We start from the raw sequence: 19,048 nt of genomic DNA on the forward strand, positions 1-19,048 counted from the left end.
AAGCCAGAGAGGATCAAAATTTATAATTAACACTCTCACTTCGCTAAATATATTGAATACTGTACAAAGGATAATTGGATCAAGCTGTGCTCACTTGGCCACTAGGAACTTAATCCACTCAGTCACAATAATCAAATAAATCCCAAAGTTATAACCCAGCAGAAATTACATGATTTCACCAATATCGTCAAAGGGGAAACCACCATGGCCTTCTACATTCGAGAACCATCCCTAGTATCTCCGCCACCAATTTCCAACACTTAGATGTACTGATAAATATACATTTGCGGAATCAAATGGTCAACGCGAAAGCGTCATACACCCGTAATAACCAACGAATTGGTGTTGGAGGAGAGGCTGGAGCATAGCAATACAACTAGCAAGCCTTATAAAATCAGTAGCCAGGTCAATCTGTATCCTGCTTGTTCTTCTCATGCTGGTAACCTGCAGCCCTGCCAGTCCTACCAATTATGTAAGATTGAGGAGATGGATTTTTGTAGTCCACATTAAGACCTTGATAGGATCGAGCTGCAAAGAACTCAGCCCCAGATCTTGCTGTTCCTTTGAATAGAATAGAATCCACAGATTCAGTTTTCATAGTGAGCGCTTTCTCTGTTGCCTCTATCAAGTCCATTGAACTCTCCTTCTGTTCGCCTCCATTTTCTATGAACATATGTCAGCATGGATTAGAAAGAGCAGGACCGAAGTAAAAGATAATAGAGAACAAGGCATAACTCTGCAACATTAGATGTTGATATTCTCAAAATTAATCCTAATATACCCTATAATTGAGGACATCTCCGCGGTACCTGCCACAAACCTACACATCCATGGCTAGTCTTAGAAAAGTGTGGGCTAATTAAAGCCATTCTGTACTGATCTTCATATATAAAATGTTACATTAAAGATTCAGGGCTTCATTGAGCATATAACAAAAGATCCAGAATCCTTATCGAGCAAACCTACTAATCCCATTGATCACCTAGTACCACTAATCTACAGCGACACATACAATTATTACTGTATAGTTTCAATGAGATCTGTACATATGGTGCCAATCAGAGGGCATGTTCTTGTTTGGTAGCTTATGACTTAGCATGGCTTAGCATATGATGGTGTTATCACAGTTAACAAAGTTGCAAATTTTCAAGTGCAAACTATTTATAAGATGAAAGAAGTACATCAATCTTTGAAGAATTCAATCAAACATGTCAGGATGAAAGTCCACAAACTAACCATCATTTGTTCATTTCATCGAACCATACATTTCCTTCTCTCTCTAACCCTCCATGTACCCTAGCCTGAAATAACACATGCTTTATGTTAAATATTGCCTTTCTGTTCTATTCATTAAAATTATTAGAATTATCTGCTCATCTATTCAAAACTATTGCTTGTATATTCATCTAATTTTCATAAATGTCTCCAATCCTGAACCTACTCCTAGTCACTGAACTCTTCTGGAATGCCTAACTTTTGAAGATGAATTTGGCTAAACTATACATATGCAGTGCATCTCTACATAACTGAAACCTTTCCCCAGGCAGTTTGATGGTAAGGCAGCGAGACAAGGATCTGCGGGTAGGCGAAACGATGAAAAAGGAACTCAGAGATAATACAAGTTAGAGACCAGTGACAGGTGTAGGGATATGAATTTACTTTGCATCTTTTTATACACGAATACTGTAATCACTGTTAACATGCACAGTAACTCTGGCATCATAATACAAACAAATGCTAAATAACGCAGAAGTTATAAGCCAGAAAAAACTAAAGCAGTGAGATTATAACATAAATAGTGAAAGTTGGGAGTTTTTTCTGAAGAAGAACCACCTTCGGGCTGGAAATCCTCCATATAACCACCTTGAAGAAAGGAAAATCGAGCTTCATCTTCCACCATGCCCTTGCCAACTTCTGCTGTACAAGAATTAACTAAATCCCTAAATTCCATCACATATTCACCGGTCCACTGTTTTCTCCTGATAGCATGCAACAAGTTAAGAATGAGACAATGTCATGCCGTGAAGGGTTTTATAAATAAACAATACTCTGAAAGTTAATCAATTATCATCAATCTACCATTGTACCATATCATCTACTATGATATGACATAATTAATATATGAATCGACTATTGAATAAATTAGATGAACAATCAAAGAATTATTTGCTACTCATTTGGTTCATTTCCACCCCTAAATTCATTCACGCCAAATTAATCATCATAAGAGCCTTGTACCATCAAAACAGGAAATGTTTGTCAATATTCTGATATCACGATACAGAGACTCGGTTGTATATCACTTCTGTGATATTATGATCATATTAGTCTTCTCTATAAAAATAATCTCAGACATGGAGCACACTCAGTTTGGAAAGCACCCTCAATCCCCAAACAAACATACAAACACTCCTGGAGTTTAGAAGAGGCCAAGGGTGAAACCCCATGTATGCACGTAGATGTTGAAGGTATATGCCTATAGATATCATGATGCATCCAAATATGTAATCACAATAAATAAATGACAGAAAATCTTTAAAAATAAGATTTATTTTTTATTAAATGGAGAAGCCAGCAAGGATATAAGGGCCTCAACAGATTGGTCGAGGGTGAATGACTCATACTCCAATTTTACGTGACTTGGGCAGCCTGAAAGTCTGCAGTACTATGAGAAAATGCTAATGCATGTTGCAGATCTAAAATAATCCATCAAGTGCTATACCTGCTAAAAGCTAATATAGCTTCAAAAGGTGTGATAACTGGAGCCAGAAATTCTTTGCTGTCCAAAAGAGCTGTTTGGGCGCAAGAGACAAAAATGAAAACATCACACTGCCCAAACAGGAAATCAGTTAATAAGATAAAGTCCAGAATGAAAGATGACAAACACAGGTTTCATGGTTCATGCTTACCTCAGGAAAGTTAGCAAGTTTGTGGGAGTTTGGTCTTCCCATGACAAGAGTGTAGGACTTTTTTCCAGCACCCTCAATCAGTTCCTTCATTTGACGAACCATATGAAGGTAGCCAGCTGGTAACGCAAAAACAATAACCTTTAAAAAAAACAAATACATTTGGCTGTAAATTACAGATTATCTTTACTTATGGCCACAAAAGACTGAGGCCTTAACTTAAGGTTATAGGCGACAAATGTTCACGTCATGGGAAGATCAAATGAAAAGACGAAAATTGTTTCGAGTTATCAATACAATTAACTGCTGCACGCGTGAATGGTTTTACGGTCCGCATCTTGCTAACTCTGCCAGTGTTGCCTATCTCAAGCCAGGATAAAGGAGAAGGGTTGTGTTAGGTAGTCGACAGCCAGCGTAAAACATAGTCGGATAAACATGAAAAATAAATCCTATCATATACTCGTTGGGGCGCCCCCACCGCCACGTGTTGCATCGATCCCGTCTCGATGCAATGATAAGTAAGCAATGGTGGTTTGCTAGGACGTCCCCCGAAAGCGACGCATTATATCGATGTCACATTGGTGTAATGACAAGTAAGCAATGGTGTTCTAAAAATCTATAATTCTCTAATAGGTTACCTAATAGTATTAGGCATAGACTAGAACGGTCTAAAAGGGAAAATAGTAAGAGACTTTTACAAGAAAATAGAATTAGATTAGCTACTTAGAATATAAGTATACTTACCGGAAAGACAATAGAATTAGTGGATGTCATGGTTAGAAGAAAGATAAATATAATTTGTTTACAAGAAACTAAATGGATAGGTAAAAATCGAGAGAAATTGAAAACACCGGATATAAACTTTGATACACGGAAAAAGAGAAGAATAGGAATGGAGTGGGAGTTCTTGTAGATAATATAATAAAAGAAAGTGTTGTGGAGGTAAGAAGAGTTGGAAATATAATAATACTAATAAAAATTGTCTTAGGTGTAGAGGTTATTAATATTATTAGTACTTACGCACCACAAATCGGCTTGCCCGAGAGTACTAAAAGGGAATTTTAAGATAGATTAGATAAATTAGTACAAGGAATCCCATTTAGAGAAAAATTATTTATAGGAGGGGATCTTAATGGATATGTTGGTAAGGATAATAACGGATATGAGAGGATACATGGAGGTTTCTGATATGGAGATAAGAACGATATAGGTAAATCAATTTCAAAGTTTGAAATATCATATTATTTGATAATAGCAAATACACTTTTTAGAAAAAGGGATGAATACTTAATAACCTTTAAATGTGATTTTAACAATAGTCAAATAGATTTTTTTTCTTACTAGAATGGCCGATAGGTTAATATGCAAAGATTGTAAAGTTATACTAGGAGAGAGTTTAAGTACACAATATAGATAGATTGATGATCTTAGACATATCTATTAAGAAGTGGAGTAGAAAAACTAACGTGAACAAAAGTCTAAGAACTAAATTGTGAAATTTAAAAGGAGAGAATTAAATACATGTTAAAGATAAGATAATGAAAAAATATATATGGAATATAGATAACGACACTAATATTATGTAGAATAGCATGTCTTCTTGTATTAGGAAAGTGGCTAAAGATATACTAGAAGAATCTAAAGGTTATAGATTAGAAGGTAAAAAGAATTGGTGGTGGAATGAGAGTGTGCAAAAGGTTACTAGAGAAAAGAAAACTTTTTATAAAGAGTGGCAAAAGTGTAGTAGGAAAATCTTAGAAAAATATAAACTAATAAGGAAGCAAAAATAGTAGTTAGTGAGAATAAATACAAAGCTTATGAAATTTTTTATAAGTTAGAATCTAAGGAGTGAGAGAAAGATATATATAAGCTTGCTAAAATTAGAGAAATGAAGAGTAGAGATTTGGGTAATATTAGGTATATTAAAAGTGAGGAGTTCTAGTGACCAACCTGGAAATAAAAGAGAGGTGGAAGAGTTACTTTTATCAATTATTTAATGATAACTAAACAAGTGAGCAAAATAGAGATTTTGACCATATAGTGAATGATAGAAAATATAGATATTGTCGAAAAATTGGGATTAGCGAGGTTAAAGACGCTCTAAAGAAAATAAAAAGTGAAATAGCTATAAGACCGGACGATATCCCTATTAAAGTTTGGAAATGCCTTGCAGATATAGGCTTAGGATGGTTAATTAAACTATTTAATAAGATTATCAACACGAAAAGAATGTTGGATGAGTGCAGGATTAGTATTTTGATACCGATATATAAGAATAAAAGGGATATAAAAAATTGTTTAAATTATTGAGGTATAAAACTCATGAGTCAAACGATGAAACTTTGGTACAGGATAATTGAATAAAGACTAAGAAAAGAGACATGTATATCTGAAAATCAATTTGATTTTATTCCTGGGAGGTCAACTATGGAACCTATATATATTTTAAAACGGTTGACAGAGAGATATAAAAAGAAGAGAAAAGATCTACATATAATTTTTATTAATCTAGAAAAAACTTACAATAGAGTGCCCAGAGAGGTAATGTGATGGGTGTCAAAAAAGAAACATGTATCTAGTATATATATTGATATGATTAAAGATATGTATGATAGAGTAAGAACTAATGAATGAGAGACTAAACCATTTTCTATTACCATAGATTTACGCCAAAAGTTAGCTTTAAGTCTTTATCTTTTTATATTAGTTATAGACCAACTTACTAAGCACATTCATGATGAAATCCCATGGTGTATGTTATTTATCGATGATATAGTATTAGTTGATAAAACTAGAAGAAGCATTATTTTCAAAGTAGAAAGATGGAGACAATCTCTTGAATTTAAAGGTTTTAGAATTAGTAGAACAAAAACAGAATACATGGAGTGTATTTTTAGTAAAACTAGGAAAGAGTGCTTATGGTACATATTGATGGTCAAAAAATACATAAAACTAATCATTTTCGCTATGTAGGATCAATCATTAGGCATGATGGTGAGATAGAGGATGATGTTGTACATCAAATCAAATCGGGATGATTGAAATGGAGTGTTTCGAGAGTCTTATGTATCGTAGAATATCAATAAAACTAAAGGAAAAATTCTATAGGACGGTTATAAAACCAACTATGCTTTATAGATCAGAATGTTGGGCAATTAAAAAACATGTTCAAAAAATTAGTGTAGCAAAAATGAGAATGTTGCGATGGTTTCATGGGTATACATTAAAAGATAGGGTAATAGATGAGTGTATCCATAGTAAATTTGAGGTTGCGCCTAATGAGGATAAAATAATAAAAAATAGATTAAAATGGTTTGGTCATGTACAACGGGAGGCTCCTTAGTACGCCGATTAGGAAAAGTAATAATCTTAGAGTTAATGGGGCTAGGAGATCTAGAGGTAGACCTAGAATAACTTGGTTAGAAACAATTAAGATGGATATAATTAAGACTAATTTAACGGAAGAGATAACTCATAATAGAATGGAATGGAAAAATAGGATTCATGTCATTCTAGGTTAGAAACAATTAAGATGGGTATGATTAAGACTAACTTAACAGAAGAGATAACACATAATAGAATGGAATGGAAAAATAGAATTCATGTAGCCGACCCCAAACATTTGGGATAAAAGCTTAGTAGTAGTTGTATCTTGCGGCTGTAGGAAGAAGACACATGAAATAAGAATAAAAAAATGAAAATTATTTATCTAACAGCATATGCAGCCATGGTATCTACATCTAAATATACAGATACCAGACACCAAAAATTTTAAAAGGCGATAAAACAAAAGAAAAAAATTAAATATACAAACATAATCATATTCATGTATGATTCTTCTATTACTAAGAAAACTAATTGTTTAACAGTTTTAAACCTCAAAATCCATTTAACTACAATTGAATTGATCACAAAATGTGAGGTCTGATCTTTCACAATCGGAATTGTAGGCTTGTGATTTACAAAATAGGTGGTCAAAATATAAAAACTGAGAGGCTCTGAATATGTGATGATGGTAGGTAATCCCTACTTAAATACTGAAGTTGACAAACAGATTCATGGTGACTGCTTCCATGGGAAACCTCTTGCTAACCACTTGTGACTTTTCCGAACCAAGTAGGATTGGATTGTTCATTGAGAAATACTTTGACAAGAAAAGTGCCGAAGTTGGCACAAAAACATTCATTCACCTTCAACTGGAACTCAGTGCAGGGAGAACTTCTGTGATTATTCAAAATCTCGTTTGTAGTTTTAGGGCACGGAAGATAAACATCAATTAAAGAGGCAATTATTCTCCAATAAGACCTACACCCGGCTAGTTTTAGGGCATGGAAGATAAACATCAATTAAAGAGGCAATTATTCTCCAATAGGAACTACACCCGGTTATCAACAGAACAGACTTGCCATTACTGTCTATTACAGTAGGCCATAGGAAAAAAAAAGCACATGCCATCAGCTTAGTTTATAACATACCAACACCTAGAGTACCGACCAAAATGCCAACAATGTTTGCATCTTTTGCTTTCTCCACAAGGTAATATCTGTGGCAAAGACAATCTGTCTTTCAGTAAGCAGAAAGATAGTAACAATTGAACAATTTCGACTAGCATTTATGAGCATTCATGGCACAAAATACCTGCGTTTAAGAATTCTTTGTTGGTGAGAGAAGTCATTCAGCAATTTACTTTCTTTTGCATCATACCTAACTGAAGATGATCGAATGTTAAAGAAACACATAACATGAAAAGGATCTAGTATTTTGAATGAACTTTCTTAATAGCTAAATTATATACAAGTGTCGACAATAGATATGTGTAAACTAACCAACCAAACTGTAAACAAAAATGTTGAAGTCTCAAAACACACTTCACTTTTTCATAACTAATCAGCGGAAAGAACATTTTGCAGAAATAACTACATGCAAGTTTCCATCATATAGAATTATAGCATAGATTAGCTAGCAAAAATTGAACATATATTTATGAGAACTGGAGGAGAAATAATAATAGAAAAACAAATTTAGAAGAACAATTAACAGAAATAAAAATAGAAAAACAAATTTTGAAGAGTAATTAACAGAAATAGATACATAGTGGAACACCCAAGAAAGTGGGAACTCAAACAATATCACACTGTCACTGTGAACATCAGGAAAAGTGAGGAAAGCCTTCACCAAGAGATGATGCAGGTTAACCTAATACACACTTTCACCAGTGGAGGAAGTGTCTGATACAGAAGACCGCAAATCGGGAAAAGAGTTAATGAGATAACTGTTAACACATGCAAACAATTAAGGAAGCTAGATATATTATGACTTAATCGGTTGACTTTTCTTCCATGAAGAGCGTATCCTTAAAGTGGACTCCTAAAATCCCATAGACTCTAACCAATAAAATGAAGCGTAATTCATTGAAACTGTGTCCGGCTATCCACCTTAGTAAATTAAAAAAAGAACTGTAGCAATATTCACTTACCCTTGCTATTTGCTTGCATGAAAATTTAAGACATTCACTGATAGAAGGCAATACATCCCATAGTTTCATCAAAGCTTTTCTCGAGTCTCCCCTCCTTGATCTTACTCCTTACAGTATGTTACCCAACTAACTGCAATATTCATGAGGTTTCCATTACACTATCCTCAACCTTGTCTATCAATACATAACTTCAGATAATTTGCCAAGCTGAGCATCTTTGATCTTACCGCTGCGTGATGTTTCTTTAAGAATTTCACTAAAATTGTCTCTTTGTTTACCAATTTGTATACAATTTCAATTTTATTGCACAATAATCACTCTTCCATAGATTTTGAGAATTCTATCGTCAAGTATACCTTTGTGCTACAGAGAAAAGATGCAAAATTGTTCTCGCTGCTCTAAAGCAGCCTGATGGCACTGCTCCCATATGGGAAACACACAGAAACAGGAGGAAAAGGAATAGGAGGATGAGGGAAAAGAAAGAAGAAGAGGAGAGAAGGAGAAGAAAGGAAAATGCAGCACAGGCTAAAACAAGAAAAATAATAACAGAGTACTGCTGAGTTTAAAGAGAACGAGAAGATCAAGCGAAAATTTGGGAGAAGAATAAAAAGACTGTCAGAAGATTGAAGCTGCTAATCCCTCCTAAAAGTTTGCCTCAGTCCCCTCGTTTGAAAGATTTAGCGCTCCAAATTTCAAATTTCAGTGCACTTCTACTGCCATATCGTTAATAGTTAGCCAAATAGAGATAAATAATGAAAATATTTACCTACTTCACTGTTGTTGAATGTGAGCACCAAATTTGCAAATGCAGGATCCTCAGAACCGATCCAGAACAACAAGCTGTCTTCCATCCTCTGGCCGACTGGCATGTTCCACGTCAATCCTCCAAGGCCATGTCTCGACTCCGTTTTACTAGGGAGTTTGTCATTACTATTGACACCAGCATGATCATGAGGCTGGAGATGATCCTTTCCTGTTTTATCTTGTGATGGATTCATAATTGAACAAATAACCTCTGCGTAGTGTACTGAAGTACTCGAGCCGTCCAACGACATGGTGTCAGCTACGGCAGATTTGATATCCTGCAAAGCATGTGCATATTCCAATCCAAACAGGACCTGAATCCAGAAAACAAGAGAAAACATTAGATGCAAGGCCTTTGATACCAACTTCATGAAGTAGTTCAAGAGAATTTATATCTCAGCAACTATTAGCCAATTGACACATTCTTCTCACATCAGAAAAAAAAAAAACTTCTCTTTTTCTGGAGAGAGAGAGAGAGAGAAAAAACTACATGATGGATATCAAGCATTCATAAGAGGACGTGGTAATTATAACTTGTCCTTCTAGTTTTGCTAAAAGTTAGCTGGTGTATCTTACATGTTGAGCCATGTCCGAAGCGTAGTGTATTCACCATCCTGATGAGGGACACATGAAAAGACGTAGTTGAACTAGTTCAAATTACGTTGACTAATCAGTGTACCTCATGTGAATCAGAATAATGCAAACTAACGTTAACGTTAATTACGGAGGTCAGTATGATTTGAAAAGTTAATGTTAATTAAGGTTAATGAAAAGTTTAATGTTAATGATCAGACTAACACCAATTAACTGTTCACGTTATCTAAGGATGTCCCAGTATGACTTGAAACAAGAAAACAAAACCCTTTACTCTGTGGTACCCTCTTCTTCTACTTTAGGCTGGTCTCTCCTCGGTCATCCTCAGAGCCCACTTTCCTCTTCTCCATGTGCCGTCCTCAATGTTACAGACAGCACTACGTGCCATTAGGCGCTGCACCGACGCCCAGGCCTAGGCGAAGCCTAGGCAGAATTCTTTTTTTGCTTAAATTGTGGTGGAGGAATTGTTGAAAGTTGGGGAGTTTGTCGTTGGAGGAAGAGGCCAGAGGAGGTCGAAGGACGCAAAGACAGCAGTGGAGAAATCACGATCAAGACCTATGTAGTGCACTCCGCGTGAGCAGCCAACGCTCCCGTAGGAGCAGTGGCGGATCCCAGATTTCTAAAAACCGGTGTCACTACATAATTAGTGATTAAAAATATATATAACAGTGATGAGTTTTCATATTTTGAAAAAGTACATAATCGCATCATTAATAGCACTATTAAATACATTATTGTGTATGGACCCAAATGCATAATCGCATCAGTAGAATAAAATACATTGTTACTAACATAATCACCGCTAGGGCCGATTACAACCTAAAATACAGTATCAAAATTATGTTACACTATTAAATATACTAAGTAGATTGATTCATCTCTTTCTCCAAAGAAAATTAATAAATTTTAAATAATAAAAACTCTATCAACATGTAAATAAATTTATAGCAATAGAAAACTAAATGGAAAAGATAAAAGCAGTTGAATAATGAGCACTTTAGTAATTTTTTATTAGTTGAAAGAGTCTTCATGAAAGATAAAATGAGAAGAGAAAAATGTTACAAAGACGCATTCACCTAAATAACTTAGGGGTTGGGTTCTAGGGGAAGTGGTGTCACATGACAACACTTCCCATCAAGTAGATCTGCCCACACCTAAGCGCTCCCAAGACTTAGACGGGAGACCTAGATACTGCTTAGGTCTAGGCGGACATTTAGACTGCTTTTTAAATCATTAGTGGTACTCTGGTAATGAGATAGTCATCTTCTTTTATGTTATTTTGTCAGGTGAAATTATTGTACATAAAGTGATAGCATGCCCTTTTTGGTGGATGGATAATCCAAGGACTGAGTAAGACTTTGTTATTCTGAGGTTTTATTTGTGATTATTAGCTACTCTTTTCCATGCAATTTTGTGCACATACTAAGTTAAAGCTTTATGATGTTGTGGGTTTTACTATAATAGTGAAAAAGATTTGTATTTTGATTTATAGTTGTAGTTGTTACTTTTGAGTTGTTACTGGAAACAATTTCGGAATTTATGTTCTTGCTATTTTCTAATGGATAAATTTCACTTAAACCCTCTGAATTTTAGGGGTGCTAAAGAATACCTTGAAGAATGGTCATTTAGAATTTATCTTTAAGCTTTGGGGGTAGAGACTTTGCTTTTTACTAGGTTTTATTAGTGATGTGTGTTATTCTTTCCTTTGCTAATTTTGTGTTGCTACTGAGTAATGAGTAAACTAAACTTGAGTGAGTACTACTTTCATAGTGGAAAGGGCTGTACTTTGAATGGAGACCACATGAAATAATGCTACCCTATGAACCTAAGAATTAGCCCTATACAATTTAGAAAGAGTGGGGGTGCATGTGACTCCCTCATTGTTCGACAGTCTTCAAGCTATTGATAAGGGATCGCCTTATAACTCTTTATTTATAGGGCCTCTATATCTACACTGCAGAACATCATTTCATATAGTACATCTTTTCTACTAACCTCCTTCTATCCATCTTCTCTAGTCAACCATAGCCTTTAGAAAACATGCCCCCACTATAAGTATCAAAGTATTACCATCTCCCTAGCTCCGACCTTCCCCATACTAAATTACTACATGCAACCATCCCTCCTAAAACTCTAAGAAAATCACTATCCTTCCAAATCAACAGTGGACGGCCTCATTGCCTTCTCTATTTTCTTCACCAAATCTATTAGCATGGTAGTATTTTCTGTCTGACATCGCCGCCACCATAAGAACCTAGAATAGTAATGTGAAATGGTGCTCCCAGTCCTGACTAGAAGCATAATCGGTCGTTGTTGCTAGCAAGACCTGTCGTTGTCCCTAGTAAGCAGTAGACTGATGTCGTCATTAGCAATAATAGATCAGTTGTCATCGCTAGCAACAGCCGACCAGCCGCCATCGCTAGTAGCAGATCGGACGTCATCACTAGCAGCAACAAACTGTTAGTAGAGGACTACACCCAGGAGATCACTGAAGACTGCAAACCCTGAATCTTTCCTGACAATACTCAAGAATGCTTAGCAAGGGAGATAAATGCACTCTGTCAGGGTCACTATAGCGCAACCCCCAGAATATCAGACCATGTATGCAGTATTTGTAACCCTTTGCTTAGAACGACTTTGTGCTCATCTTGGAGCCTTGTCATCAAACCATACACATCTAATGTGATGTCACCTATCTCCACCTTGCGGTATTTGCCCAACTACAAAATTGTAGTTCTTCCCATACATTATCTACTTCGTTGGTTATTTTATTTACATCAATTTGTTACTTAATTCACATTGTTTTATTTAGTTGTATGATTACACTGATCTAATACACAATGTCAGAAATGTGACCCTAAATAGAAAAGCAAAATTCAAAGTTGAACTCTTCCATTCAGACTTAACACATGTTGCGTGTGCAAAACCTAGTCCACCTATTAGACAATATAACCCCCACTATTCCAACAACCATTTGTTCATTTCACATAGAGATTAATGTCTATAAATAGGACTGGGGTGAAAGATGCAAAGTATGCTGCGAGGCAAAACAACAGAGTGCGAAATGACTCTGGTTGTCACAAAACATCGTAATAACACCTTAGTGTAAGCTGAGATCTTCAACCAAACCTTTCAACCAGATAGCTTCTTTCACTACTTCTGTCACTATCATATGTTGTCTCCGTCAACTATATTCTCGTTCTAACTAATGGCACAACATGAAAGAGTAAAGCAATAACATGTCGAGGATCGTCTCTTATCCAAGTCGCCTGCGTAATCTGCATCAAAATAACCAAGTATTCTGCAATCTAAATCTTTGTTCCAAACAAAACATAAATCAATATTATCAAATCCTTTCAAATATCTAAGTATCAATTTCCATGCCTGCTAATGGACTTTTCTGAGCTTATCCTTACACTGACTCACAACATGACTGCATGTGAAACATCCGGATAGGTGCAGACCATAGCATACATGGTACTTCCTACTGCATTGACATAAGAAACACAATGAATGTACTGCTACTCTTCCTTAGTTTGAGACAACAAATCTGTTGAAAGACAAAAATGAGCAGTAAGCAAAGTCTTCACAGGCTCGGCATCAAGCATGTCAAATCTCTCCAATACCCTTTTGATGTATTTCTCCTGAGATAGAAACTATATCTTCTCGTATGTTCCTCTAGATCTCCATCCCCAAAATCTTTATCGCTGCTCTGAAATCTTTCATCTCAACCTCCTACTTGTCGATTTCTAGCATATCAGTAGCTACAATCAACATGTCAAACATACAAAAACAAATATATAAAAGAGCCATTATTGAGTTTTTTACGATAAACACAACTATCATAGTAACTATGCTCAAACATGAAAGTATCAGATCTTAAATACGACTACCACTGAAGTTTGAGCAATATTGTACATCAAGATACTTTCAACCACTGCTAGAATCCACTGGTACATGAAAGTATCAGATTGAAATGCCGAGAGACTGCATGTTTTCAACCACTGCTACAATCCACTCTATAGCCTCACTACCACTAACAACCTTCTTGTAGGTAGAAGATCTAGAAGCTCAATTGATTTTTTTTATGCTTAAAGCGCAAGCAACCATAACCATATCGCTGAGGAGCTTGGATCTGCCTTTTTGTTCTCTCGATGGCAATATTGTACTCTTGCTCTGGTGGTGCATCACCATCTGAAGTTAAACCCTCAATAGTATAGTATCAACTAGTTCAACATGAACACCCTCAAGCACTCCCTACGAAGTGTAGTTCTCTAGCTCCATCTAGTTGCTAAACTCTTTTTTCGGTGCTCGCAATATCAACAAAAATCTCCTTTCTAAGGTGAAGAAGAAGCATAGATTTTTCATCAAAAGTAACATCTGTACTAATAATAAACTTAGGTGACTTGGACCAGGACACTACAACCTATATCCCTCCACCCACTAGTAAGTCTTAACAAAGATAGCGTTCTTTGACCTAGGCTCAAGATTACCATCATTAACATGAAATAAGCAAAGCAACCATGTATTCTTAAATTAGAATAATTAGCAGAGGTACCAGATCATACATCTTCTAGAGTCTTAAAATCAATTACTATATAAAATCTATTTATCAAATAGTAAGTTGCACTGACTGTTTAGGCCCAAAAGTATTAAAACCAGCCTAAGTTGCATGGAAACGGGCACGGGTACTGGTACGGGTGTGGGTGCAGGTACGGGACACGGCAAAACTGTAAAATGTAAGGTACGGGGACACGACTACATATATATTGAATTAATATTGTACATAAGATAAATTTTCCCCTTCATGTGTCATTAGAATTAAAATTCCGATTACATTTTTTAGTTTCTTTTATCATATTGATTATCGTGAATTGTAAACTACTCATTTTTTTACTAGACATCTAAACTACTCATTAACTATATAGTTTTAAACTTAGGTATGGACTGAAACGAATCCGACTCATATCTCATTAGTTTCAAAAGACGGATGTGAAGTGTAAGCTCTACGTCCAAGAAGTCTTTGAGTTTGACAAGTGTTTTAAATTAACACATATATTGTATAATTGAGTACATGTTGTAATAAATGCATGTATATATTCTAGAAGTGTCCATAAAGTTTGGGTACGGGAAAGTGTCGGGTACGTGTTCGGTACCGGTACGGCTTCATTATAGAAGTACCCGGGTAACATAGAAACCAGCATTAGAGAGCATGCATTGAGCTCTCTCAAAAGTGTTTTATTTTTTCTGCAACTTTATTTTGTTATAATGTATGTTGAGTCGTACAATGTTGCACAATACCTTTATTTTTGCAAAACTAATCAAACACCGTAGAACAGAACTTCATTTTGTTATTGGTTCTGAGGCGCTTCACTTTGTTTGCTTTTCAATTATAACATTCCTTTGTTTGAAGATTGCAAACACATTGCATACATTTCTCTAGAATAATCATCAATCAATGTTAATAGAAAAAGAGCTTCACCTTTCGATGGAACCTGAGAGGGACTCCAAAAATCTGAATGGATTACTCTAAAGTGTTATTAATTCTATGTACAGAGGTACTAAAGGACTCTATGGTGTTTGCTGAAAATGCATTGCTCGTAAAAGTCTAACTTACTAGTTTTTTTACTACAGAGCAAACCTTGTTTGCTCAATACATTTACTCCTCTCTCAGTCATATGCCCTAACCGCATATGTCATAAACGTGTAGTTTCAGAATTTCAATCCTCTAAGTATGACACTACTGCAGTACCTGTCATTGTACTGTTTTTAAGGATATAAAGGGTTTATACTTCTTTTCTTTCGTTACAATAAAAGAACCTTCACTAACTCTCAAAATTACATCTTCAGCCAAAAACTTAAAATCATTAGTCATTGGTGCCTAAAGAAATAAGGTAATTCTTCAACTCTAGATATGTGTCAGACATTGCTTAATGTTATAATAATACCATTAGATTTTCTAATCTTAAGTGACATGATACTAACAATCTTGCAAAATATGTCATCTCCTAACAAGGTATTCCCACCATCAATTGACTAATATGTAACAAACCACTTCTATGAGAGCACATATAGTAAAAAAAAACCATAATCAAGAACTCGCTCATCTTATAAATGAGTATTAGAAACACTAATCGAAAGAACTTCACGTGAACTAGAAGGCTCTTCAGTTAGTCTAGCAACTAAAAGTTTCATCTCTCAAGATTTCAACTAAGAATTATCATTTGCTTTGAGCATTGCACAATTAGGTTTTATATGCCCTAACTTTCTAAGATTCACCTCTATCACCAACACACTTTCTAGTTCGATCACGGGTAAACAAGCCTTTAGCTTAATCCTCACCTCCTACTACAGACAATTTCTGCCTTAATTCTTCTTAATGTAAGGCTGATTTGATATCCTTCAAAGAAAGTGCATCTCCATCATACAACATGCTATTGACAAAATTATCAATGGAGTGACATGATGAACATAAGAAAATAAGGCCTGGACCTTCTTCCTCAATTTTAACATTAACATTTTTTAAGTCCATAAAAATAGTGTTAAGTTCATCCAAGTGGTATCTAATTCGCCTCCCTACCTTCATTTGAAAGGTGAAAGAGGTATTGTTTCAAGTAGAGCTTATTGATTGGTGATTTCATCATGCACAAGCTCTCCAACTTGAGCCATAAGCCAGCTCCTGTATTTTCGTCGACAACCTCCCGTAGGTCATCATCTGCTAAATAGAGCTATATAGCATTATTCGTCTTCATTTCCAACTTTTCCTTCTCATCATCGAGCATAAGTCCCAGCAACTTGTCCTTTCCGGACAAGACTTTGAAAAATCTTTGTTGCACTAGGAGAACCCTCATTGACTCTCCATTGACTCTCCATGAACTGAAATTGTTTCTCATCAAACCTCTCCACCTACGATTTGGCCAAAGACGTCTTGAAGCCCACAACAAGAATGATACAGAAGATCTGATACCACTTTGTTACATGGAGGGCTTCACAACACCGATGATGTCTATAAATTAGAGAATAACACCGGTATGAACAAACACGGTAGAGACAAGAGAACAGCACATACAGATTTAACAAGGTTTAGTCAGTATCTTTATCTACATCCATGACCAAAGACGGTAGAGGAATTCATTAATCAAAAGAGAAAATTACAACAAAGAGACCACTCTCTAATCTCACTCAAAATCCACTAGAGAATTTACACAAGGAATCACTTAAGAACTATCTTTCTCTCTCTCTCTCTTCTTTGCTTCTCTCTAGCGCCCCACTAATGTTCTGTCCCAAAGCACACTTTGCATCTTTCATCATTAACTCTATTTATAGGCATTAATCTCTATGTGAAATGGACAAAGAATTGTTAAGAATAGTTGGGTTGCATTGTGTAATAGGCAGACTAGGTTTTACACATGCAACATGTGCTAAGTTTAAATGGAAAAGTTTAATTTTGAATTTCACTTTACTATTCAAAATCACATTTCTGACACGAGGTATAGATTTCCAAAATCTTATTCATCCTCACAAGAATTAAGGATTTTTACTCCAGACTTCCCAAGTGCCACTAATTGATTAAAACATTGGTCATGTTCACATCATTTCCTCAACAACCTTTTCTATCTGGATACTAAAAGTTCATCACACTGAGTTTGTCATAATCCTTTCTTTCCCCACTATTCCATAGATACTTATCCTCTATGAGATATTGTTAATAAAGATTAAACACCAAAGCATAAAACTCACAGGCTTAAAGTTAAGTTGTTCAACAGTGCATGAAAATTGAAGCTAGGTTATAACATAAGCACATAACTAGCATCATTTACAAAGTAATAAATGCAGAATATCTCAAGTCAATTCCCAACCCATACCAGAACAGGCTTTTTCCCACTCGACATACAACGATATAAGCACTCAACACAATCCTTTACATCCATCTCAGCTTTCCCAAACACAAACAGCGCTGGCAATGTTGATGTCCTGCAAAATTCAAGCACACTCACATAAACCCTTCAAGAAACCCAAATATTCACCCAAATTACCAGGTTCATAGCACTTCATTAACCCAATTTCACTCGTCCTTAACTTGATACTGTAGAGTTCTATTTTGACAATATGATCCCTCCAAGTTCAAATTGACATTAATGTGACAATTTCCTATAGCTCTCTAACTTTGTTCCTCACTTTTCCCAAACTCAAAAATCTAGAATTTGCTAAGAAAATTTGTATTGCGTACACTTTTCTATATGGATATTCCTGAACAAAATTAAGGTCAAAATTTTGCACTATGAGGGCTCAAATTGTCAAAATAGGACTTCAGATCTTACTTCAGGTATCTAAGTTAAAAAAGCTTGAAACTTTGAGACATTAAAGTGTAAATAACCAAATTTCTACGAAAAAGACTTACGGGCTCATGCAAGCATGGCCATAATGAACAACGCACTCAGCGTCGACATGCGACGCAGCAACCTCATCGACGCAGCAGCTGCCGTAGGCCGTGTCGGCCATCACGAACAACCGCACTCCCTTTCCGAGCTCGTTTCTTAGGGCTTTTGAAACCCTAGTCGAATCCTTGAGGAGTTCATCTGGAAACTAGAAAAGGTTGAAACTTTAGAGGTTTAGAGGTAAAACCGTAAGTTAGGGTTTTGGGGAGAGAAAGGGTACCTGGAGTGCGACTCTGGTGAAATTTCTGCTGCGTATGAAATCTGCAGTGCGTAAGATTTCATAGTTTAATTCGAAGTCCATTGGATCTTCTTTTTTTTTGGAATTAATTTTGGAAGAAAGAGGGAAAAAATTTAATGGCGGCGGGAGGTTGTTCTTCTTGAAGTTTTTCTTTCCTCTCCTACAACTTCGAATTTTGCAGGCGATCGCACGTGTGGGTTCGGGTCACGGATGGTAATGGGTCGGGTAAACGATACAGTGTGTTTGGGAAATGACATACAGGGAAGGGGAAGGAAGAAGAAGTTCCCCTTCTTTCTCTTCTCTTTGGGGGGGTTAGTCACCTAGAACTTTTTAAGTAGAACTGGGATAATTGGTAAAGTGGGATAATATTTTGATACTAGGATAATTTAGTGGAACAATGATGGGTAATTCTTAAAGTGGGATAATTTGGTAGGATAATTTGGTGGGATAATGATGGATAATATTATGAAGTTGCATAATTTGGTAGGATAATTTGGTGGGGGGTAATGGTGGGTATAAATTACTATTGTTAATAATTATATATTAAAATAATATAATATTGATAAGCAAATTCTAGTAATAACTATAAAAT

General features: G+C 35.7%; 1 protein-coding gene across 3 annotated transcripts; it reads right to left on the reverse strand.

Annotated features, from left to right (window-relative positions):
• On the reverse strand, window positions 1–18,748 carry LOC109823738 (diphthamide biosynthesis protein 2). 3 transcript variants are annotated; one of them, XR_002242459.1, is made up of 11 exons: window positions 18,439–18,748; window positions 18,182–18,366; window positions 17,646–17,754; window positions 9,149–9,500; window positions 7,545–7,614; window positions 7,382–7,449; window positions 2,910–3,025; window positions 2,723–2,829; window positions 1,834–1,979; window positions 1,237–1,301; window positions 591–663 (listed from the first exon to the last, which is right to left on the reverse strand). XR_002242459.1 is itself a non-coding variant. In XM_020390095.1 (10 exons), exons 1-10 carry the CDS (start codon window positions 18,517–18,519, stop codon window positions 407–409), a joined length of 1,491 nt encoding a protein of 496 aa, XP_020245684.1. In that variant the 5' UTR covers window positions 18,520–18,744; the 3' UTR covers window positions 1–406. The 3 variants fall into 3 exon arrangements, 2 of the variants coding, with proteins under 2 accessions (XP_020245684.1, XP_020245685.1); XM_020390095.1 differs by lacking the exon at window positions 1,237–1,301 and having other exon boundaries at window positions 1–663; window positions 18,439–18,744; XM_020390096.1 differs by lacking the exon at window positions 1,237–1,301 and having other exon boundaries at window positions 1–663; window positions 18,182–18,359; window positions 18,439–18,535.

The sequence above is a fragment of the Asparagus officinalis genome, chromosome 9 (assembly GCF_001876935.1).
Source record: "Asparagus officinalis chromosome 9, Aspof.V1, whole genome shotgun sequence".
In the NCBI taxonomy this organism is placed as follows: domain Eukaryota; kingdom Viridiplantae; phylum Streptophyta; class Magnoliopsida; order Asparagales; family Asparagaceae; genus Asparagus; species Asparagus officinalis.

Excerpts from the sequence above, each read along its gene's own strand:
- LOC109823738 (XM_020390095.1), bottom strand. The coding sequence starts at position 18,519 with ATGGACTTCGAATTAAACTATGAAATCTTACGCACTGCAGATTTCATA. Across the intron at positions 18,367-18,438 it reads TCACCAGAGTCGCACTCCAG|TTTCCAGATGAACTCCTCAA; the intron begins GTACCCTTTCTC and ends AACCTTTTCTAG. Across the intron at positions 7,615-9,148 it reads ATTCAACAACAGTGAAGTAG|TTAGGTATGATGCAAAAGAA; the intron begins GTAAATATTTTC and ends GATCATCTTCAG.